This window comes from Ptychodera flava, chromosome 11, assembly GCF_041260155.1.
Source record: "Ptychodera flava strain L36383 chromosome 11, AS_Pfla_20210202, whole genome shotgun sequence".
NCBI lineage: Eukaryota > Metazoa > Hemichordata > Enteropneusta > Ptychoderidae > Ptychodera > Ptychodera flava.
In genome coordinates, this window is record NC_091938.1 from 5,607,163 (window position 1) to 5,629,469 (window position 22,307).

General features: G+C 36.7%; 1 protein-coding gene across 14 annotated transcripts in view; it reads right to left on the bottom strand.

The window, feature by feature from the left end:
• Positions 1 to 4,213: 4,213 nt before the first annotated feature.
• Positions 4,214 to 22,307, bottom strand: part of LOC139143358 (voltage-dependent L-type calcium channel subunit beta-1-like) — a 108,963-nt gene continuing 90,869 nt past the window's right edge. For 8 of the 14 annotated variants that reach the window (XM_070713602.1, XM_070713604.1, XM_070713607.1 and 5 more), the window contains 9 exons: positions 21,207 to 21,329; positions 19,370 to 19,506; positions 17,341 to 17,549; positions 15,552 to 15,664; positions 14,832 to 14,971; positions 14,100 to 14,212; positions 13,277 to 13,428; positions 12,621 to 12,716; positions 4,214 to 11,691 (listed from right to left, as the gene is read on the bottom strand). In XM_070713602.1, the coding sequence (XP_070569703.1) occupies positions 10,753 to 11,691; positions 12,621 to 12,716; positions 13,277 to 13,428; positions 14,100 to 14,212; positions 14,832 to 14,971; positions 15,552 to 15,664; positions 17,341 to 17,549; positions 19,370 to 19,506; positions 21,207 to 21,329 (2,022 nt within the window). In that variant the 3' untranslated portion in view covers positions 4,214 to 10,752. The remainder of the gene's footprint in view (positions 11,692 to 12,620; positions 12,717 to 13,276; positions 13,429 to 14,099; positions 14,213 to 14,831; positions 14,972 to 15,551; positions 15,665 to 17,340; positions 17,550 to 19,369; positions 19,507 to 21,206; positions 21,330 to 22,307) is intronic. The other 6 variants (XM_070713606.1, XM_070713613.1, XM_070713615.1 and 3 more) reach the window with 1 other exon arrangement.

The window sequence follows — 22,307 nt, forward strand, 5'->3', positions numbered from 1 at the left end:
AAATAATAAATGATCACATATGAGTGTTCCATAATATATGTTTTTCAGGTCATACAGGGCTCGAAATTAACTTCTTTCTCTGGTAGTCCCCTTGGGCTACCATTTTCTGAAGTTGGTAGCCAAGTGACAATGGCTGGTAGCCCATGCATATTGTATTTAAGGGATATTTAGGGATATTTTTTTGGCCTAAGATAAAAGTTACAGTCAATCATATCTGATTCAGGCAAAGATTGAGAGAAACTGACCATAACTTCTGCAACTGCACACATGAGGGCGCACTTTCTACTCCACTACCACTTTTAGGTATCGCTCTTACACAAACAAATCCATACTGTACCCCTTTTCTATAAAAAACAGGAAAATTTATATAATGAATAGTAGGGCAACACTCCCGAACCTAATAACATCTACACTATCAAACCAAGGGAGCAATTTCTCCAACATTCTGTAATTAATTAGCATATTAATCTTACAGACATCTTTTTGCACCATGTGACAACATTTAAGAATGAAACTCATCAGCCACTAATTACCATATCCTGTAATTAATCACAAAAATTAATGAAACTTGCTACTTATGCTTATGTCACATACGTACCACTCTATGATAAAGACTTAGTTGAATTCACTGAGCCCACTGACTCACTATTACACATGTGAGTATGTTCAGTTCATATCTGGTTACTTCTGCTGCAGAAAGTAAACTAAAATGCAACTTGCAAAGCTTGAAAATACCAATGTGAGCTAACAAAAAACAATATTGAACCACAGGGGGCTCTTTCTTCTTGTTTATTTATTTGTGTCTGTGTTTGTTTGTGTATATGTGTTTGTGTTTGTTTATTTGTTATTTTTAATAAAATAACAGCGAAAAGCTGTTTTGTTAATATTTGTCAATAAAGAGCAGTTTATTTATTTATTTGTTTGTTTGTTGATATGTATTTCCGATGGTTAGGGTTAGGCTTAAGTTAGGGTTAGGGTTAGGGTTAGGGTTAGGGTTAGACTTATTCACTCCCTCTATATATTCAGTCTGAATATACAGAGGGAGTGATTGAACTTGGTCACACCCACTGTATAAAGATCCAGTACCCTATTCAATATTGGAAATGACTATGAACACACCAAAGTTTAAACACCTCAACAACTCAGAATTTACCGGTAGGTTTGTTTAATGGTTGAATCACAATGGCATGAATTTTTTAATTAAATTTTCGTTTTGCAATTGATTTCTATCGATAACAAAGGAAAGTTGTCACATTCTCATGCAATGTAACTTCTGTCCATTTCTTCTGTAAAATATATCTAATCCACATTACAAATATAATCTTGTGTAAATATCAGGTCATGAAGTTTCACAATTGGCCTACACATCACCTTTCTTCTCAGGGATTTCATGATGTAATACTTCACACTCCAAAGTAAGCAGAAATTCATTCCTTGGTATATCAATCTTTATAGTGAGTATAAATCTGATGCGTTAACCATTTCAAAACCACAAATTGCCAGACCAATTGTTATCAATAATGTTTTTAGACCAGTTTACAGGTAATTGAGGGTGAATATTGTCTCGGCCCAGCTGTCATTGATAACTAGAAATTTCAAGTAAACTTTTGGCAATGCTAAGTAAACTAAAATAGCAAACGTTTGCAATGTCTGTCACATGTAACCAATTTTACACTCTCCCACAGTGTCTAATGACTTCCTATTTTGGATTTTTTTTCATTATATGATGGCAATTAACTCTCAACATACATGAAGGAAGCCACCTATGTTAACTTTGAGTTATTGGCTATGTTATCCAGCACACATAAGAGGCATGAAAGCTTTGGCGAACAAGCGGCAATGTCAAGGTTTATTTGACCCTTTTAGAAAATGTGGACATTGCATTTCATGTAAACCCTGACAACAAAGATAGTTTACAATCAGAGCCCTTTTCAAGTAATAAGAAATATATTTATGGATGCAATATGTTATAGAAATAACTGATGACGCGCTGACCATTAACGTTTTTTTATGGGCAAGGGCGAGAGGAAAGCCAAAAATTAACCCGAGCCCATTAATTTTGGCTTTCCTCGAGCCTGCGCCCATAAATAAACGTTAATGGTCAGCACGGAGTCTGTTATTTCCATTATATTATCAACGAACCCCCAAAAACCATCAAAATTTACGAAAATTTCCCATGTGAACGACAACGGGGCCCCAGAACTTGTCAGTGAGTAGTGCGTGCGCTGTAAAAATTTTGCAAATCTGGAGATTTTTTGAAAAAAGTGTCTAAACTTGGCCCACAAATGCTCCATTTTATTTTGTGATTGATTATGATCTTTGTACAAATTACAATTTACGTTTTAGCTGTAAAGTTACGATGTTTACGATATTATTCATACTCACAGGCACATAAACAGACCATTACTGTGTATTTGTGGTCAGTCACATGGTTCAGCTCAACCAATTAAAAAGCGACGGACATGGCATGGTAATATAATTATACATATTGAGCTGTAACTGTAATGTTGTGAAGGTATTAGCAGCTAATCTTAGATATCATTGATCAAATCTTCTATCCCATTATCGATTTAAATTGTGCCATAATCCATATACAACTAAATAGGTGCATTCTTGCAGACAAACATGATTTAATTTTCCGTAACACAAATGCAAGAAGAAAGGAGAAAAGTGAATTGTGAAAAATTTGCATCATCTGATTTGTATTTTGGTTTTCAGTCAACCAAATTACTGATGTATAGATCTTGATAAAAGGATTAGATCACCTTGATTTTAAAGTCATCAAGAAAGCAGGGAATGCATGGATTATAGAGACCAGATGTTAATGGAAGATAAATTTTCAAATTCCCTACATCTCTGTTTATAAGGCTATCTTACTTTCTTATTGGATGTTTCTCATGTTTATTAGATTAAATTTGCCTTTTCAGGGTTGCAATAAATCAAAGGTCAGAGAGACTATGGTATGAGTACAGAGTAGCTTCACTGACAGTAATGCCTTGAAATCAAAGTTATTAATTACACCATACCTTGAATATAGATAGCAGCATTTACATCCAAATTGTTAGTCTGTATGTACCTTAATTGGATCTTTGAAGTACAAGATTAAATCAAGTGCAGTCTAGATGATTCCATTTCACATCTCCACAATGTCTGCAGAGTTGAACTATGTGCAGTTTGCCAAATGGGCATGAATTTGCTTAAAATTCTGTTTTGCATTCTTACCGTAAAATTGGTTTGGTTGCAGTAATATTGCAGATGTGTGAGGGCATTTGAAAACGGGCGTAAATTGTCATTATAATGGCGTAAAAACTGCGGAAACACTGCAACAACAGCACATGTGTACCTTTGATAACTGCTCACATGATTCAACTCTTAATACACTGCTTCATGAAGAGTAGAATTCTGAACAGTGAGTTCTGCCATCTTCTTAAACACTCAAATGCATTGTGGTCACATGACCTAACTTTGTGAGCACATTTTGATTTCTTACAAGGGCTAGTACCTGTAACTTTTGATGATTTTTACACTATTCTTGCCTTTAAAATCTACTAGGTTCACTCTACTGTCCCCTAAACCATGTTCAGACACACAGCTTGTAAATTCAGTCTGTATATGTTTAGGCAGCATTGATATTGTTCATGGGTGAATTCTGGTCCAAACTAGAATTCAAATGTCAAACAATAACAGTTTGGAGTAAAGACGCTGTGTTGACAAGCTAAAAAGTACATATTTCAACATACTTTGGGGAGTAGAATAAAAATTTACACTTGACATACAAGAACAGCACAAAATCATCTAAAGTCAAAGCTACTGCCATGCTTGAACCTATCATGTCAGTGTTACTTGAACAAAGAAAGCAGTAGAACAAGAACATTAACCCTTTTCCTGCCAGACACTTTCCCATCTGCCATGTCAGTAAAAAGTGGCATTGAGCCAAAACCGTATATATTTTCACCCACTTGGCTTGGTCTTTTAGTTCGTAAAAACCATGTTTACAGCAAGTACCTTGTTTTAAGGGGGCCTTCAAATGTTCAACATCATGTTCAAATGCACCATATGGGACATATTGTGCTTCACTAGTTTTAACCTACTTGACCCGATGGTGAAATATGAACTTGGCAGGAAAAGGGTTCAAACTGATGATTGAGACAGCTGTCACATTCAACTATTTTCTCACATACAGCATTCGCAAAATAATGACACAGACTCAGTGTTACTTGATAGAAGTGATAAAAATTTATTTACAAATCCAACAAAGTGGAAATTGGTAGTGAAAAGAAGCTAAAAGGCAAAAACAAAGGGAACTTATCAAAGCGAAAAATATGCAGTCCAGATTGGCAAGCTACAAGCCGAACAATCTTTTTTTTCCTTTGGAAATAAAAAAGAATGAAAACAATCGGTTTGATAATAAAATATACCTACACCTAACTGAGTTTTTTTCTTGAAAATCTATCTGGAACTGAAGAGGCAGGGGGGAAATAAGAAAATGCGTCCAAGCAAAGAAAGGAAAAATTCAACCCCCACTGCATGCAAGGATTCTCTGGCAATTCCTAATCTGAAACTGAATCCTAGTCTGTTTTTCGACTTGATTTTTTCCAATTCTCTGACCTTTTCGGATCAGAATCAATCACTTCCCTACTGCCAAGAACTTTTTGGTTTTTAAAAGCCACTTTTTCTCTGTCGGCAATGCATAATTTGAACGGAGCACCATAAATAATAAATATGCTTTTGAAAAAAATTGATCACTCCCATTTGCATTTAGTGAGGGGCACCATCAAAAAAAATTCTTTCCTTCCTTTACCCTATGCCCGGTTGATCTCTCTTGAACTGAACCTACACAACAACTGCATGCTGGGAGCTGCTATTCTTACGAGGAATGAGGTAAGAAGAAAGAAGTTAAATTTTCGTTGAAAATTTTTTTATATGTACATAATTTTGTTTACTTACAGAAAAAAAATCATAATACAGACAGGTAGATATACAAAAAAAACCTGCCAACTAAGATGGTTTGGCATATCAACACATTTCATACCCTTGAAACATGTCATTTTTATCTTCTCTGAAAGTGTTTTGCTTAACGCAATTCTGACACATACAAAGTTTACTAGCCTAGGATTTTGAGAAAAGCAACATTCCCTTACATGTAATAATTCTACTCATTGTAATATTTGCAGAGTTACGTCTTTTTTTTTAATCATTTTTCTGAATTTTTTTTCTCCCTCAATTCTAAAGATTGTCAAATTTTATTTTTTTACCCTACATTATTAAATTACAAGCTATACAAGTTTAAATATGGTCTCTTGAAATGCTTGGATTTGTAACAATCCAGTGGGTACAGTGAGAGCGTATGAAGCCTTTTGCAAAAAACAAAAAGTAAAATCAAACGAAGTAAATAAATAAATGTTCTAATATATAATTGGACACCTGGCTTACTCTGTGGTGGAAGTTCTACCCTGATAAAAAAAGAGACAAATTTTTTCTCTGATGGAAATTCAGGAAGAGAGAAAATTTATTGAGCTTGTATAGTATATACTTATTCTAATAACATTTTCCTCGATGTCCAAATCTAAACCCCTGTGGCTTTGTCTATTTTTCCTTTGTTTCCGAGACAAAATATTTTTGGAAAAACTATGTTCTACATCCAAGCTTATAACATATAGTGTCCTACAGAATGGTGAAATTGACAGTGGACTTACAAAACATTATTGAAATTTGCCTTCCGTAAATTGCCTTGCCTTGCCATATATTCAGTCTTATCAATACCAAACCGATATAAACATCACATGGACAAGTGTAATTACATCACTCAACTACTGGAGTCTTCTGATGGAGTACTTCACTCCGTCTCTTTATCTACTTCATAATTTTCACCCTACGCTGTCTGGACATGACCTTTGAACTATATGCAAATGAACTCCAGTGACATCTGTAAATGTAGTGCAGGCAAATTACCCTTCTAGCAAATCTCAGATGGCTTGACAACGTCACAAACTCCACTCTCATTTCAATCTAGACCAGACAATTCTTTCACAGACTTTCAAAGCTGAACGTAAATATGTATGCAGGCTACCACACTATAAAACAACACACCTGTAGTCTTTGAAAGCTGAGACTGTCTCTCATCAAGCACAGGTGAACTGAACCAATCTGCATATAGGTAAGCTTTTCTAATTGGCTTTGCTGTATGGTGAAATACCAAAGCATCTGTGAAAATTGGAATTAATTTTCTGGCTGTCGCTCGCCTTGTTAAAGACCATACTTTACAACTCGATTTCAGGTTCCACTCAAGGAACTGACCAATTTCAACAGCCAACAGCAACAGGTGCAGTTGTTTACAACACAACCTGTGATGTAAACACTTAAATCTTTACATGCACAATTCCACTCAACAAGACATTTAGCACAGTAATACTACGGCAGCAGTTGCCTACAAAATCACTTCTGGGTTCTGTACATCCACACACTATTACATGCAAATAATAAGTTAACAATGATAAACTGACAAGCAAGATTGCAAAATATTTGACCCATCACTACCAGTAATTACTTGAAATGTTAAAATATTGTGATTGCTAAAAAATGGTTGACTTTCATCATGAAACTACTTTATCAATCCTGACTATTCCTAATCAATAATCCAATAAATCTATAGAATGGGGAAATGTTATCTCTGAGGTAAAAATTTGCCGATTTGAATGATTGTAAATTGCTGATATCATATGCAAAAGAAATTGGTAAATGCATCGTAAACTAGTTGATAAGATGACAAAAACGATAATCCAAAGGCAACCTACAGCCTGTCATAAAATCCTTCAAAAAGCTAAAAAATTTGAATGTTCCTCTGTAAACATGTCTAGTTGTACACTCTAAATGTTACTACAAAGTGACTTTCAAGCAGACTGTCTTCTGTTTTCAAGCCTCCAATATCTCTGAAAGGTGATGGCAGTTTTTTCACAAGTCTTTCTCCATTGTAAAATGATTTGTTTGGCAGTCTATGTCCGTTACTTAACCTGTCCACAATCCTATGCTTGCAACACTCTGGATCTGTCAATATTGATTAAATTATTCCCTTTTCCCCCAAAATGGCAGTGATAACTATTAATTCTAATCACTTCTTCAGGTTTGAGAAAGCATTCCATGTTATTTGCAAATTCTTAGGTCTCACATCTCGAAATGAAACCTTATTTGTGTGGAGGAACTTGTAAGCATACTACTATAATAACCAATGTTTTTTATGTGTGCTTACCTGACAGCTGACGTGTGATGATAGATAGATCTGATCTGAGCAACCTTGCAAAAGTTTGGGATTCAATTTTGACAAGTGACACACTGTGTAAAATTTACACACTACCATAGTGCAAGTGACCCCCTCTCTCTCTTCTCTTTATGCTGCAGAATTAGCAGTGAACCAACCACAGCCCACTTTTTCAGTTTATTGACGGCGGAAAATGAAACCACTTTGGAACGACAGTCATAACGGCACTTCCATTACAGCTTCCACATAACATTCTTTTGTATTGCTAATACAAGGTCCGCAAGACAAAAGCCCCATGTTGAAAGGTCAAAGGTCAATAGATGATGCCAGCCAATGAACATACAGATGGTATACCACATTACATGGATCGAAGCTTTAACAGGAAAGCTACATGACTTGAGAGATACTTTTCCAAAAAAGCTAAATGAGATACAATAGGATAAGAGTTGGCAGAGGACCCTATGACACAACAGAAAGTCCTACCCTAGCAACAATTGACCCCAGGCAGTTGTGGCACTTTAGTTTAGTAATACTGTTTGGATAGACACACTGAAGAGATCCTGCATAAAAAAAATGTCTCTGACACAAATGTTTGGAGCAAGTGGAAAAGCAGCCGAGCCACACGTGTTCTTATTCTTTGACATGGACCAGATTTATGTGAAGGACCTGAAGCAGTTTACAACAGCCACGGTAAAAAGTAAATGAAGTGAAAACACATACAATTGGCACATTGCGACTGCTTTGTTTTAGCAAAGAACAAGTAAAAATTTGACTGAACCAATGAGGGCGCCCTTACAACCACTGATCTATAGAGGGTGCCCTTCTTGTACACTTAACTAAACATCTATAACTATAATATGGGATTTTTTGCTTCATATTTCCTTAAAATCAAAAAAGTTCTTGAATGAACCTGTCCCACCACAGAGTAAAGTCTGTCATTGATAAATTATATATAAAACCGTGAAAAAAACCTACACTAGATAAACTGGCTACTTAATAAGCCATTCTTCAAATGTTAATTTTGTTGCTGAAACTTATGGTTCTCAACATATCAACTCTTAACTGTCTTGCAAGTGGAATTATTATTTCCTTGAAAAAGGAATTGTTGTCTAAAACTGAGAACTCCAGTATGAAGAAGCTACTGGACTGACTATTCCTTAATGCCACAATACTGACACACTACCTATACTAATGATACAATCAAGTTGATTCGTAACCTATCAATCCTAGATATATACATGTGTAGGGGCCATCAGGCCCAAAAATCTGAATAATATATGTTAAATGCTCAGTAACTGTAAGTTGAGCAATGGGAATCGACTAACCAGCTATCATGATATCATTACAATATTGCTCAAAAAACACTAAAACTTACCACTTATCTGAATCTGACAACTTCACAACATCAAAAAATTTTGTGTCACCAACTTTTTTTTTTTCTGCGAGAAGTTTCCAGAGGAAAAATTTTTGTGCACGACACATGCTGACGGTACCTGACATGCTAAGAGGTTACATTTGCCATGGCAATGCCACAGATACTACGAGAGACTGGAGTATTTTTTTTCCCTTAACCCACTTTGAAGATTGTTTGTCTCTACAGAAAACTACTGGAATTCTATGGATAAACTGGAGTTTTATACAAATTTTGAAAGAGGTCACCTTCGTTACTTTCTGAACAATGTAGCTTGTATACTAACACAGAAAAAACATGACAATACCCAATGTTTTAATTCTTAACAACAAAAAACACAGGGCATTTTCTTGTGTAATACTTTATGTAAAATATACAATCACAATGGCTAAGAGAACCTGTCACTTTTGTATTTCCTTGGTAACCTCTGTGTACTTCATCCAAGGGCAAAAAGTATCTTATACCTGGCTCACTTGATCTTTCCTAATGGCAGCTCACAAACACATAATCAGTACTTTCAGCCGGTAATGTGTATCCACGATTACTTTTCGTGAAAAGTAATAAAGAGACAAAAATTTTTCATTATTGGCCAGAAATTCCGTGGAATACTGTCTGTTCAGTTCCCTTAGCTTTGAAAGAGGACAAAACATGGGGTCCACATTCTATGGTACAACACTGCCTCGTTCTTCTACATGGGAAAATACATTGCATTTAAAGAGTGTTACGATCTTATTTTGTGCCAGTAAGAGTACTCTGTCCCCAAAGTGGTCATAGGTGAAAGGTCAAAGGCATGTGACAGTCATACTGATATATCTGCATAGTTGAAATAATGAATAATCAAATTATAAATTGGCCAATCAGTGTCTTTGTACACCTGACAGAAAAATAAAATAATTACATATACATCTGTATCGAACGATCATTGATTACATATTGAAAAACTTGATTATCTTTTACCATGTGGAAAAATTACCACAGAAACTGTTTCGTAGCAACAGTAGCTATGGAAACCAACCAACATGTCATAAATAAATATTTATCAGAAATATTAAAATGAGGTATAACTTAATTTGCATGAGAAATAGAAAATAAAAACAAACAAAAAGGCAGCCTAAACCAGGTAAAGTTGATGATTAGAAAAAAAATCAAAATAAAATCAATCTTTTTCTTATGATTTTGCCCAGCAAAATGTGTGAAAGGAGTTAGCAAGTCTGCAGGGCTATCTATGTCTTACAGAACACTGATCTAGGCTGGTATCAAAACACCTACATAAGTCTACCTAGGATAACATGAAGAAATATGCTCAATATAAAATATAACCAAAAACTTACTTGGATATTTTATGTGGATTGTGCACAGCAAATCCACCGAAAGTCAAGCTTAACTGTACAGTAAATTTTAATGTGCCCCTGTGAGGGCGCTGTGGAGTCCATGACAAAGAGTTTACTTGTCAAATTGAAAAATTTTTTTGGTTCATGTTTTTTTCTTTTCTTGAATAGTCTTGTTGAGGCATTTCCAGAAAACCTTTTGGGGTACAGGAAATGAACAAGCAACACAACTGAATTCCGATGTAAATAAACTCCAACTGGAAAAAAGAGGGGTTTTCAATTGGTGATTGTTTGTCCATACAATGCAACAACAGCCATGATTTCTCTGCTGTAAATGACTCCACTTCTCGACACTGAGGGCGCTCCACATGAGAACATCATCCAAATACTTAAAACTTGACAGCAGATCGCAGGTATACCATACACGGTTTTCCCTTTCTATTCCAGAAATGTGAACTCAGTCACGACTCTTACCTTCCATCAGAGTCTAATATAAATCGACCTAGAAGTTCAAAAGAACCACAAAATGCCAGCGACAGACATCATCGTTTGTTGCAGTAATGGACAGTCCCAAATGATGAAGAAAATGCCCTTCTGTGCATGATCTGTGGACGTTATTACGTACGCAGCACTTGGCTCCAGCAATATCAGTGCGAGAAAATTTCTGTGCATCTTTGGTGAAATAACAGACAGACAACAGCGTTTAACTTGAGAAGAAAGTTCAATAAATGTGGAAACACATCAATATTTAACGTCTACTAAGTTTTAATATGTGATGCCCGCATGGCAGCTGGTGACTGATCACGTATCAATCGTTCACGTGGCGGACCTTGATCAGGGTATCTAGATTGTGAAGACGGTCTTTGCGAGCTTGAATACCCAGGACTAGAATGCATATATCCCATTCTATCTCTGTCATCACGGTACTCAGAACGTTCACGACTTCGTGCCCTTTCGGGTCGCTCCCGATCCATGGGGTGCCGGTTTTCGTAATCCCGGTCTCTATCATAAGGATCATGTTCACGATCGTAATATACATCCCGTTCTATAGTGTGCCTGTCTCCTCTATGATCTCGTTCAACATAATCGTAATTCCTATCTCGCAACCGGTCACGTTCAATTGTGTTTCGGTCAGCTCTTGATTGCCTGTCATGATCCATTCGTGGGTCACGCATGTCTCTGGGGTCATGATCGTATCGAGGATCACGAGAATCATAACCCCGATCCCGTGACCGTTCTTGCATCTGATATCTCTCATCAGCATATCTATTGTCATAGCGATCTTCGTATCGATCTAGTTCATCGCGTCTTGGAAAATCTCTTGGCCTGTCGCGTTCGTCCCGACGAAACTCATCGAATTGATCTTGTTCAGAAATCCTGTCTCGGTGATCACCACCCCTGTCCCGCCTCTCAAGTTCTATTTCACGTTTCCTGTCGTGGTCTCTGTCATGATCTCGCTCACGTTCCCTCTGATGATGCTTGTCACTGTCGCGGTGTCCATGAGACGAGTTCACTCGCGACAATAAGTTAGTTAGTGGTGACATTGTTCGTGCAACTGCATTATGAACTGGGGGTGGTTTCGGTGGACCTGTTTGAATCTGTGGACGAGTTGCATTCCAATACGCTTCTAAATAATCTGCTAAATGCTCACAAGCATCCTCTAGTTGGTTTTCATCTAAAATTACGTCAAACATATCCTGCATGGTAGAAAAGAAGAGAAAAGAACAAAAAATCATTTATATAGGTATGTTATACACATAAACCTGGGTTTGTAACAATGTTCCTTTGCAGTTAAGCTGACAAATCATGATAGTAAAAAGCTTTTGCCATGTGTTCAGAGGACCTGCCAATGTATCTCTGTCAACTAATATTCGATTTGATAATTTTTGATGGTTCCCCCCACTCATTTTGTTCTGAGTATTAAAACATATTACTTGACGTAGTCCCTGACATCACAAAATACTATACTTGTACTAACTTTGAACAAAATCTATACAGCTATGTCTGAGAAATAGCTCCAGACCGGCAAACACTGACCAATGAATGCATGCAAACATGGATGCACAGACTGACAGACTGGACCTAAACCTTTAGTCCCCTTCCAGAATCGGTTAAGAGAGGGCAAAAAAGCTCAAAAAAGAGCAACTTCGTCCCTTCAATGTTCTCAGAGTAGCAGATTCTGGCCTCTTTGTTAGTCTTGATATGGGGAATCAAATGACCATGAAGAAAGCAGTATGGGCCACAGAAAGCAGTTGAATCCTAGAGGTGAAAGTCTGTGGTGTACCTGCAGAACATCCGGCCAGATCCTGATGAAAACATTCAGGTTTTCTTAAGGGCCCTTAAACAGATCTGGATCCCCAAGGGTTATATTGATTTATAAAATAGTGTTGGCTGTGCGTTCTCCAGTATTGTCAAAGTAGCATTGTAGCTATGTGATGGATCATTTTCCACACACCATAGGATCTTGGTGAAAATATATATTCAACACACCAGCCAGTTGCCAGTGGTGTCAAAAAAGTAAAGCTGGGTATAATGTGGGATTATTTGTGGCACTGAAAGACACCTCAGTCACTCAAGATCCTGTAGTGTCTTTTGCAACATGGAAAATGTTCTATTGGGAACTCACCGGCGAACACTGTGCTAGTTTGTCTGATGCTACCAGCTGTACATTCAGATTTCTACTCTGCGATTTCCCCCTGGATTTGATGAGTCTTGTTAAAACCTGAAAGAAATATCAAGACATCTTTTTAAGTTCAACTTGGAAGGTATATCTCAAGACAGAGCCTGCATCACTTTGAAAACTGGCAGTCAAAATTGTTTTATCATGGAACTCTGATTCATTGTAAATTTGATGATGGAAAAAATGTTGATATCAACTTCAAAGACTGGGGAGGATTCTCTCTGCATCAAAAACTGCTGTAATTCAAAAGATGGTAATCTAAATTTTCTCCACCAACGAGCTCTTCTGGTGTTATGATATTGAATGAGAAAACAACTTCGGTTAAATTTTTCCTTGACTGTGAATACTTTTCAAAATACAGACGGCAAGTGTGTTCAATTTCTATAAATATGAGGGGAGCTGAACATAACATTAATACAACAGGGATAGAAGGATGGAGACAAAGACAGAAAAGATGGATAGATTAAAATGAGAGCGTGAAGGAGTTAAAAGATCAGGGGACATTAAGAGGAGCGACATGGAAAAGACAACACAAAAAGAATGAGACGGGTGGGACAGTGTTAGAATAGCATCGATGCAATATTGAAAATCTTAAGACTTACTTTTGGATTAGCTATTTTGAGATATACTATAAATGGTGCGAGTGAAGTCTTGGCTAGTTGGGCAGGGTGGTTGATGGTATCACAGTCTAACACTATCAGCTGCATTGATCTGGCTAATTCAAAGATCCTCTCTATTTCTGCTTGCACTTCAGCTGTGGAAAGGAAAACACACAGGATGCATTAAAACATTTCAATGAAATTCAAAAGAAGGAAGACTTGCATTAAATCACACATGCTGCCCTTGCATTACGTTTTTTGCATGGACACAACTACTATCAGCTTGAGTTGTGTGGATCAGAACAAGCCACTTTCTAACTCAGTGCTGGAGTTGTACAAAACTAAGTTCAGGTATGACAGATGCTTATTTTCAAGTCAACCAGTCGTTTCAGGATAGATTGTAACTGAGTCCCAGACCAGACAACATGAAACCAATGTCATCTTGTGCACACCATGTTTTTCAGGTAATACCCTATTGCAAGGAAGTATGTCATGCAACAAGCTGACACATATTGTTTGGGTCAATAACATGGGTCAATAATGTGGTTCTGTCAAACACTGGCCATTCTCTGGAATATGGTTACTCACACTCTTTAAATCATTTGGTTTGATGAAGCTATCACAACTTAATAAACACAATTTCCCCCACCTCAGATGACTGCCTAGGAAGATATACAAAGAGAACCATTCCCGTCCAAATATATCCTTGACAAGTCAATATAGATATAACCTCATGCTGACATGTCTTACTGGCAAGTCAATACACAGAATTATCCACTTGCCAGGAGATTTCCTGCCAGATGAGTCAATAAGTGCTTATACTCACCTATACTAGAAGACCTACTGTTTGACCTCTCCATTATTACACGTTTATTTGGATTGTTCAGTACTGAACGCTTGGCTAATGCTATGTCTGCTGTCACTCTTGTTATTGCTATCCTATTGGTCAGTAGAGGAAGGATAAGAAACAACATCAATACATATTGACCCAAGGAAATAATATTCATATCGACCTCCATGACACACAATCATTTTCATACTCCTATTTTGACTGAGCAAATTTAGAAATATAAATTTAAACTTGCAGCTTTTGAAAAAACATCCAACTTACAGCTTTTTGAAAAAATAAAGTACACAAAAATTTACCTTACTATGAACATTAAAACATGTGAACATTATCCACACGTGTTGAACAGTTTGATTGGTGAATGCATTAAAATTTTAGCCAATCAGTATATTTGTAGCCAATGAAAATTCACCTTTTGGAGTGACTAGTACTGCATCAGCTGAATCAAACAATTTTCACCAAATTTGACCTCAAAATTGTTTGACTCTTGTACACTTCCATGGACTGTTTTTTTAATTGAGATTGATGTTGCTGTTCTTACACAGAGTGATAAAAAAACTATAATTCACATGAAATGAAGATGCTGAAGAGTATCCCAGGTCACTTTTAGTCACCCCTGGAAACTCAAATTTTCACATCTATTTCCGCATTCATAAAACTCACACAGGCTTATTTTACTGGTGAGAGTTTGTTTGAAATCGATGCACTTACCTTCCTTCAAATCTATGTTTGAGATAGTCAAATAATGCCTTCTGCATCATGTCTGTTACCTCATAGCCTTTCAATGATGGACCCACTAACACCACTGGCCGCATTGAAGGCACAACATCATATGGAGGTACATTTTCTTGCTGCAATGGGTAGAAGTAGGATAACATTTTCACAAAATTGATTGAGAAACCTGGTCTGCATATTATTTAATGATAAATTACGATAAAGGTAATTTTGAAAACACAAAATTAACTATTCAAAACAAATATACAAAATATATGTAGGATGGCTGTCTGCTTATGATAAAAAATTGCAATTTTGGTTTTCATGTACATTGAAAAATTAAGAAAGTGATAGATCACAGAAAACTCACTCTCCGATGATGAAATGAGAAGAGTAATATGCTTGTGTGATGATATCAAAGACCTATCTGGGCAACAGACTATCATAATAAATCACTCTGTTTGAACGTAAAGCTTGTGAGATGTGCAAATTTATGTAAATTCAATTTGAATATTGCATTGCAGTCCCTGTTTCCATGTTTCCTCTGACACATATATCTATGGCTCAATGACCTGGAACGCTCTCTTCACAAAAGCATAGAATATATTAAACACTTTGACATCAGTTTTACGATCAGTTATTTTCTAATCCAAAGCAAATGTCACCATCATGATGACAAACTCTGGAGAACTTACTGCTGATGATTCTCTCACATACCTTTTTGAAGAATGGTTTCCTTTTCTCCTTTGGCTGAGGTGACATGGTGCTTCCTTTTGACTTGCCTAGGGAGTCCGTGTCTTCGTCCACCCCATTCTGTTCAGTGTCAACACCTGTGTTATAGACAAATGAACAAAAATATCTGTAGTTTCTATGGCAACCAAAAAGTACCTGGAGGCAGGAATTTCCAGTCAGGGTTTAGTGGGGGTGTTGGGATGACGCTTCAGATGGAATAATTAAGGAAAAATGTGAAATGTTCAGTATGATGATGATGAAGAATTGTGCGGCGAACACTACACGCATACTATAATATCTTAGACTATTCAAATTTGAGAATGTAGAGGATTGAGTCTGAAAATATTCCATTTGACTTTGGGGGAAGAAGTTATTGAAAGTAGTTTGCGCTAGATTTTCATCATATTTTCATTGATTTGGTCATCTCAATATGCAACACTAAAACCCTTAAATTTCAAGTGAAAGAGAAAGAAAATGTTCTTGTTTGAATGTGAAAGTTTTTCATATCCTTATTTTTTTGAGGTGGGGAGGGTCAAAAATGACATGGTAACCATTTGTGGAGAAGTTCATAAATGTTCATGCTGTTACTATAGAAATACAGTGGTTTGTGGTTTCAGGTTTGTTGCACTTGAGTGACAATGGACACTGCCGCTGAAAATGCAGACTAATTTCATCAGTGTCACATGCATGGCTGTTGTTACAGCTTGTAGTCTGAGCTGTCAATATATCTGTTCTAAAGTTCATTGTAACATTGGCAGCACCCATTACGTTGCATTTTCATTGCTCTTCCAAAAAAGTAATCAAACTTTGCCGACATATACTTTTGCACATTAAATGAGAACAACGATGTCATTTGAAAACAGGCCTATTTAACATAGGATACAGAAAATCGGCAAAAAATGCCAGATTGAAAGCAAGCCAAAACATCTGCTATAGCCCCATCAGTGCAATTTTCACTCAGTCATCATGATTTCCTTGTGTACAGGATCCAAACTCTACCTTTGAAAAAATACGGAACTTGACCATGAGTTTGCCATGAAATGGATACGATAACTAAATTTATGAAAATTTGTCAAGTTTTAAAATCGTCAAAATGCATAACAATGTGAAAATTTTGAACAAAAATATAACATTTCACTCCGAGTTGGTAATCTTTAGCGAAGTCACTTTGATTCCATGAATTTCAACAGAAATTCACACGACATATACTTTCACATTTTCCTTTGCATGACAGGCCCCCTTATCATGTCTTGTACGCTTCATTGACAACACAGCTGTCATAAATCAAACACAACTACCGACCGTGAATCAACACTTTCAGATAACCCGCACAGAATGAGTCAGGCACATCGTAATTTTTTCTTTGTTTTAGAAATAGCATAACTGCTAGCAGCAACGGATGTGAAATGTCAAAATGATTGACATTTTGCCCACTTATCATACAGGTATGTAGTGGAAACCTTGGAGGGTTGTCCATGTCAAAGACTGGGTTTCACACAAAACCGAGTCAGTTTCTTAAACCCCCCTTTCACCACCATGGTTTGGCCCAAACCCACTGTTATCAATGGTGAATGTGAACCTGTCTACAGGAAATCAAGGGTGAACAGGCTGACCATCTTACAACAATGTGACGGCATGCTCGTCAATTTTTGACTTTCTCCATGCATGCTCTGTTAAAAACTGTCACACAAATGACAAGTTAAGGCAACTTACAAGGAACTGAACAGAATGAAGGATTTTTTTTAGTGATGAAAAAATAAAAGTGATTACAAACCTGGTGTTGGTGGAGTTGATCCTCTTGAGTTAGATGATTTGGAATTTGCTATGGCAACGACATCTCCCAGGTTAGAACCACTGCTAGATTTGCTATGGTGAGGGAAAGAGGCATGACTAGCTTTACTACTGAGGGGTAGGGTTGCAGCTTTATTCGAGAGTAACGATGACGTCGACTTTCTCGTCGGGGACATCGGTAACTTACTGCTACTGATGATCGTGATGGTGCGGTGGCGGGCGCCATCACGTGTGATATAAGATAATGACAGTGATTTGTGGATGCAGAGTTATCGAGTGTGAAGAGCAGCGCCATGATGTGTGAGACAATGAGCCAGCAAGCAGTGCATGATGGGAATGGGGTGAGAGGGAACGGAGATGGAGATGAATGGAACAGCACAAAAGATGAAACAGAATTGTGAATTTTTTTTAAGACGACAGATGAAGGAAAAAGAAAAAGAAAGCGAAGTGAATTAGCTTGGCAATTAACGTAAACCCAATGGCAAAAGAAATCCCATTTCACATTAAATATTATGCGCATATTGGGAGGCAATTTGTGGATGAACCAATGATATTGTATACTTTCTATGAAATTTTACAGCTTGAGGTGACAGTAATGAACACATACAGCTCGGCTTAATGAACTTGGGCGGGAGGGAGTCATGACACCAGATTGAACAGCGGTTAGATGCACCTCCACCAGACAATGTGTCAGTTTGCCAAATAAAGAACCCAAAGATGAGATGAAATATGTACCTATATAAATGTACAGTAGCTAAACAATGGACAGTGAGTAACAGCTGGTCTCTGACAAAACTTTCGACATGGGAAAATGGGAAAATCAGAGGAAAATCTTGGATTGGAGGACAGCTGGCAAGTTCATGGACAACATTAATGTGTTTGTGTTTTTTCAATATCTGTCAATAGTTTCAATGTATTGCGTTCATTGTGATTTTGTCAACAGGTGTTGGATGGACTAAACTTTTTAAATTTGACCTTTGACACAAAATGTTCCCAAAATGCAATTTCTCTACAGATAGCGTCACCAGCCATCAGGGTTCTGGTCTGAAATAGCCACTGATCCGTGTACCAGTTGGCAGATCCTTCACCCACAGTGTAAATGTTCGTGCAAATAATTTTGTCTCTTCATCTTTACTTAACTTCAGTAACATTTCTTTGAAAAGGTATGATTCTTTTTATAATGCTGCGTTTTGAAAAGAGTTTTATTATGCATTGCCCCATTTTCTCTTCAAAGCAAGATTTACATTCTGAAAAGGAAGGATCATATTTGCTCAGAGTGGTGACTCTACAGAACCAATGAATATTAAAAACTTGACTCTGCAGTTATAAGTAACAAAGCCCCAAACATCCCTTAGGTGGTAAATGACATTTCAGAATATTAGTCAGTAAAAAGTCAAAGAACAGGAACAGTTTAAAGAACAGTAGCTGCATATCTTTACACTTCCAACATGGTGCAATTACGGATAGAGAAAGACTGGACAGAGCATTTGAAAACCCTGATGTCTGATAGACAAAAACAATGAATTTCGAATGAAATTACAGAGTACTTCGGGAATTAAATGTAATTTGAAAATGAAATACACTCTCACGGATAATAGAAGTCACTGAGGGTTTGAAATAATGACTTTAACTATGTAATATTTTTTTAAATATTGCCACATATGGAGATTTTTTCATATAATATTCACAAATATGAGCAAAAACTGTCGGTACAGTTGTGACGTAAATCCTTGTCAGCCGAAACCAAACTATCGCTCCTTCTTATTGGAATGCTATGGGCAGACCTGACAGCTGACTTAGTACGGTAATTTCATGACATTTGCAAAAACTGATTATATCTGTTATTCTTTTTACAAAGATTATGAATTTTGCCAGGTTTTTTTTTCTGTGCATACATTGCTTTAGATCTGCACTGATGGATGGAAAGTTTTGAGGGACAAGGCCGCCAACTGACAAGTTCACACACTGTAATTCCAGAAAACATTGGAGGCTTTTAGAGTGCAGTCACTTACTTGGTGCCTAATTTTCCTGTTCTACTTTGCGTTGATTGTTGCAACTTCATGTTTTCAATCTTGACAGGGCTGGGTATGAAGCCAACATCACTGCCTTCCTTCACTAGCCTGCCTATCCACCAGTCATTGTTGTATTTCTAGAATACACCAAAGGACATAGACAGAGAGAAGAAAATTCACATTTAATCAGTTCAGTATTCTCTTTCAAAAACTGTGAATTACCCAACAGAAACTTTGTTACATCAATGTCTATTTTACATGATGAAATTATGAATAATATTGGTAAAAACATAGTCATTGCCACGGTGAAATGATAGTGGCTGACAGTAAATGTGATTTTAAATTTTTTCATGTCACAAACAAGAGAGCATAATATGTGACAATGAATTCAATCAACATAGTGACAATCACAACTCAATAAACCAAACATGAAATGAGAAGAAAGAAGATAAGCTACAAAAGGAAAACATAGCTGTACAGAAAAAGTATCTTCATACTGCCCCCATGTCTAACACAACTAATACAATGGTAACTGACAAAATAGGACAACATCCAAAAGTTTCAAAAACAAGGCCAGTCAAAATTCATATGAATGATCTGTATCAACCCCCTAAATAACACTTCACAGGACAGTGCAATCATGAGGTATCACTCAAAATATATCATATAGCAGTTCAGAAGGTGACCTGTGTTCTGTTCTGTACTATTTTCACTGCAGCAGTGTGGTTCAATCCTATAATTTGCCATAGCAAAGTCAGACTACTGCACTATGAAATAGGGGTAAAAGCACTTGCACTTGACATCCCATAGGAGACTGTATGGGATGTCAAGTGCAAGTACAAGAACTTCTGCAGTCATCATTATGCTGCGTAAGCTTGGCAATTATCCAACATTTTAATTACATTACTTTGAAAGTAATGACAACATCTCACTTCAATTTTTTGCCCTGGAACGAGGCTGCCATGACCTGTGACTAGACTGTCAATTTAGTAGAGGCTCCGCCCCTTCACAACACATGATAGCAGAAAAACATCTGCCAAAGACATGTATTTTAAACACTCACTCATTAAAATAATGGACGTCAAGTGCCAGTGTCCTTGGAATCAATCATGTAAACATTTTCAACCTAGATATTAATTTTCCCCCTTTTTTCACTCATTAAAGAGCTATTGGCTGTATATTATGACCTGTTTTCAAATGGTTTTGCTCTGTTTATTAAACAAAATTTCTTGTATTTCTCCTAAAATCACTTTGCAATGCCCTGCACTCCACATATTATCACAGCCTGTCTGTTTGTGACCAGTGATGTTATTGTTGACAATTCAATCCAGACTAGAATTCACCTATCAATAAAACTGGCAAATTGTGCTGGCACGGCAAATAATCTATACTTCAACAAACTTTAAGGGTGAAGTATGGGAGAATCGTACTCGTTTGACAAAACATAAACGCAAATATTGCAAAAGTTGTAGCTTTTATCCTTTTAAGGTAACACAAAGTTTTGCTCAAACTCCCTCCAGGAAAACTCCAAACTATTCTGTTTGAAGATGAACCATAAATATCACAGGTCACTGTGCAAATTCTTTTTATGAGACAAACAAACTACCTAAAATTCATCAATATTTGAAATACAAAATGGCGGCAATCCATCTATAAGGAGAAGATAAACAACTACATTTTCACTGAAACAAAACAGTGACAACTTTATTTACTCCAAAAGGTTCAAAAAAGGTCCAAACAAGCAGCATATTAGCAAAGTATTTAAAACATTTGAGATTAAATATCTGTCCCCAAGGCATATGATGCATTGAAAAACAGATAATCTGGGAATACTCACCTCTTTTATGTGTAAAAAATCTTTGACCTCAAAGGAGATAGCAGCACCTTGGACTGGGGAGTCATCGTCTAATGAACCGTCAAAACTAACATTAGTTCTAACAGCAAATGCTACAGGTTTTAACTGCAACGGAGATGAAAACAGAAAAAGGAAGAATTAACTTTATGAAGTTCCACTGGTGCTCTAAAATATTCTACAACACTAATTTTCTAATAAAATTGTTCAAAACACAAGGTAGAAAGTTAGAGCAAACACGTTTTGCAGTTGTTTTTATTTTCTTGTGGCATGAAAGATGTCATGACAATATCACAATGACTGGAACGAAGCCAATGATTGGCCAATGCTCTGCATTGCAGTTGTAATGTGTACACGTACATTGATGACATCATTCTAGATGCGTACCAAAAACCACGTTCCCAAATCAGGGCATTTCATTCATATTTACAAAATGACGTGCATGCAAGATTTGATGACCAAAGACTTCATATCCGTCAGCTTATAGATCGTCAGTGGACTGTACTCTTGTAAGATTAAAAAGATGGTAATCCTTAGCAACAGATATCCACAGTGTAACCACATACCCACTGCAATTTCTTGAAAGCAGTGTTTGAAAATTCTGTTTTACATTCTCGTATAGCGTGTATAAAAACAAGACATTTCAATACAAATTATGCTACATATTCCTTCAGTACCTGTCTGAAGTACATTTACAGAAAGTATTAACAATTCAAATGTACAGCGCCTGCACTTTCAGAACCGGAAAATTAACATTTCTTAAAAATATTTTAAATAAGTCACATCTTTTCTTCAGGACTTGAGATGATAACAATGGGAGAAATTTGACTGATTTTGTAATGTTTATTACACCATTGAAGACACAACAAAACTAAAAACTTGCAATCACGAATTTCATATTGGTTTTAACCAGTATACCCCAGCAGACTAGACTTCATGCAAAAGCTGTGGGTTTAGGTAGCACTGAATCAATTTACCAATGTATTACCAGCAATTTCATCCAATGTAGGGTGAAATTTCCCCTAAGGGTACGTATTCCGACTCATTCCGCATTTAAAGATATCAAATGACAGGCTATGACGTCAG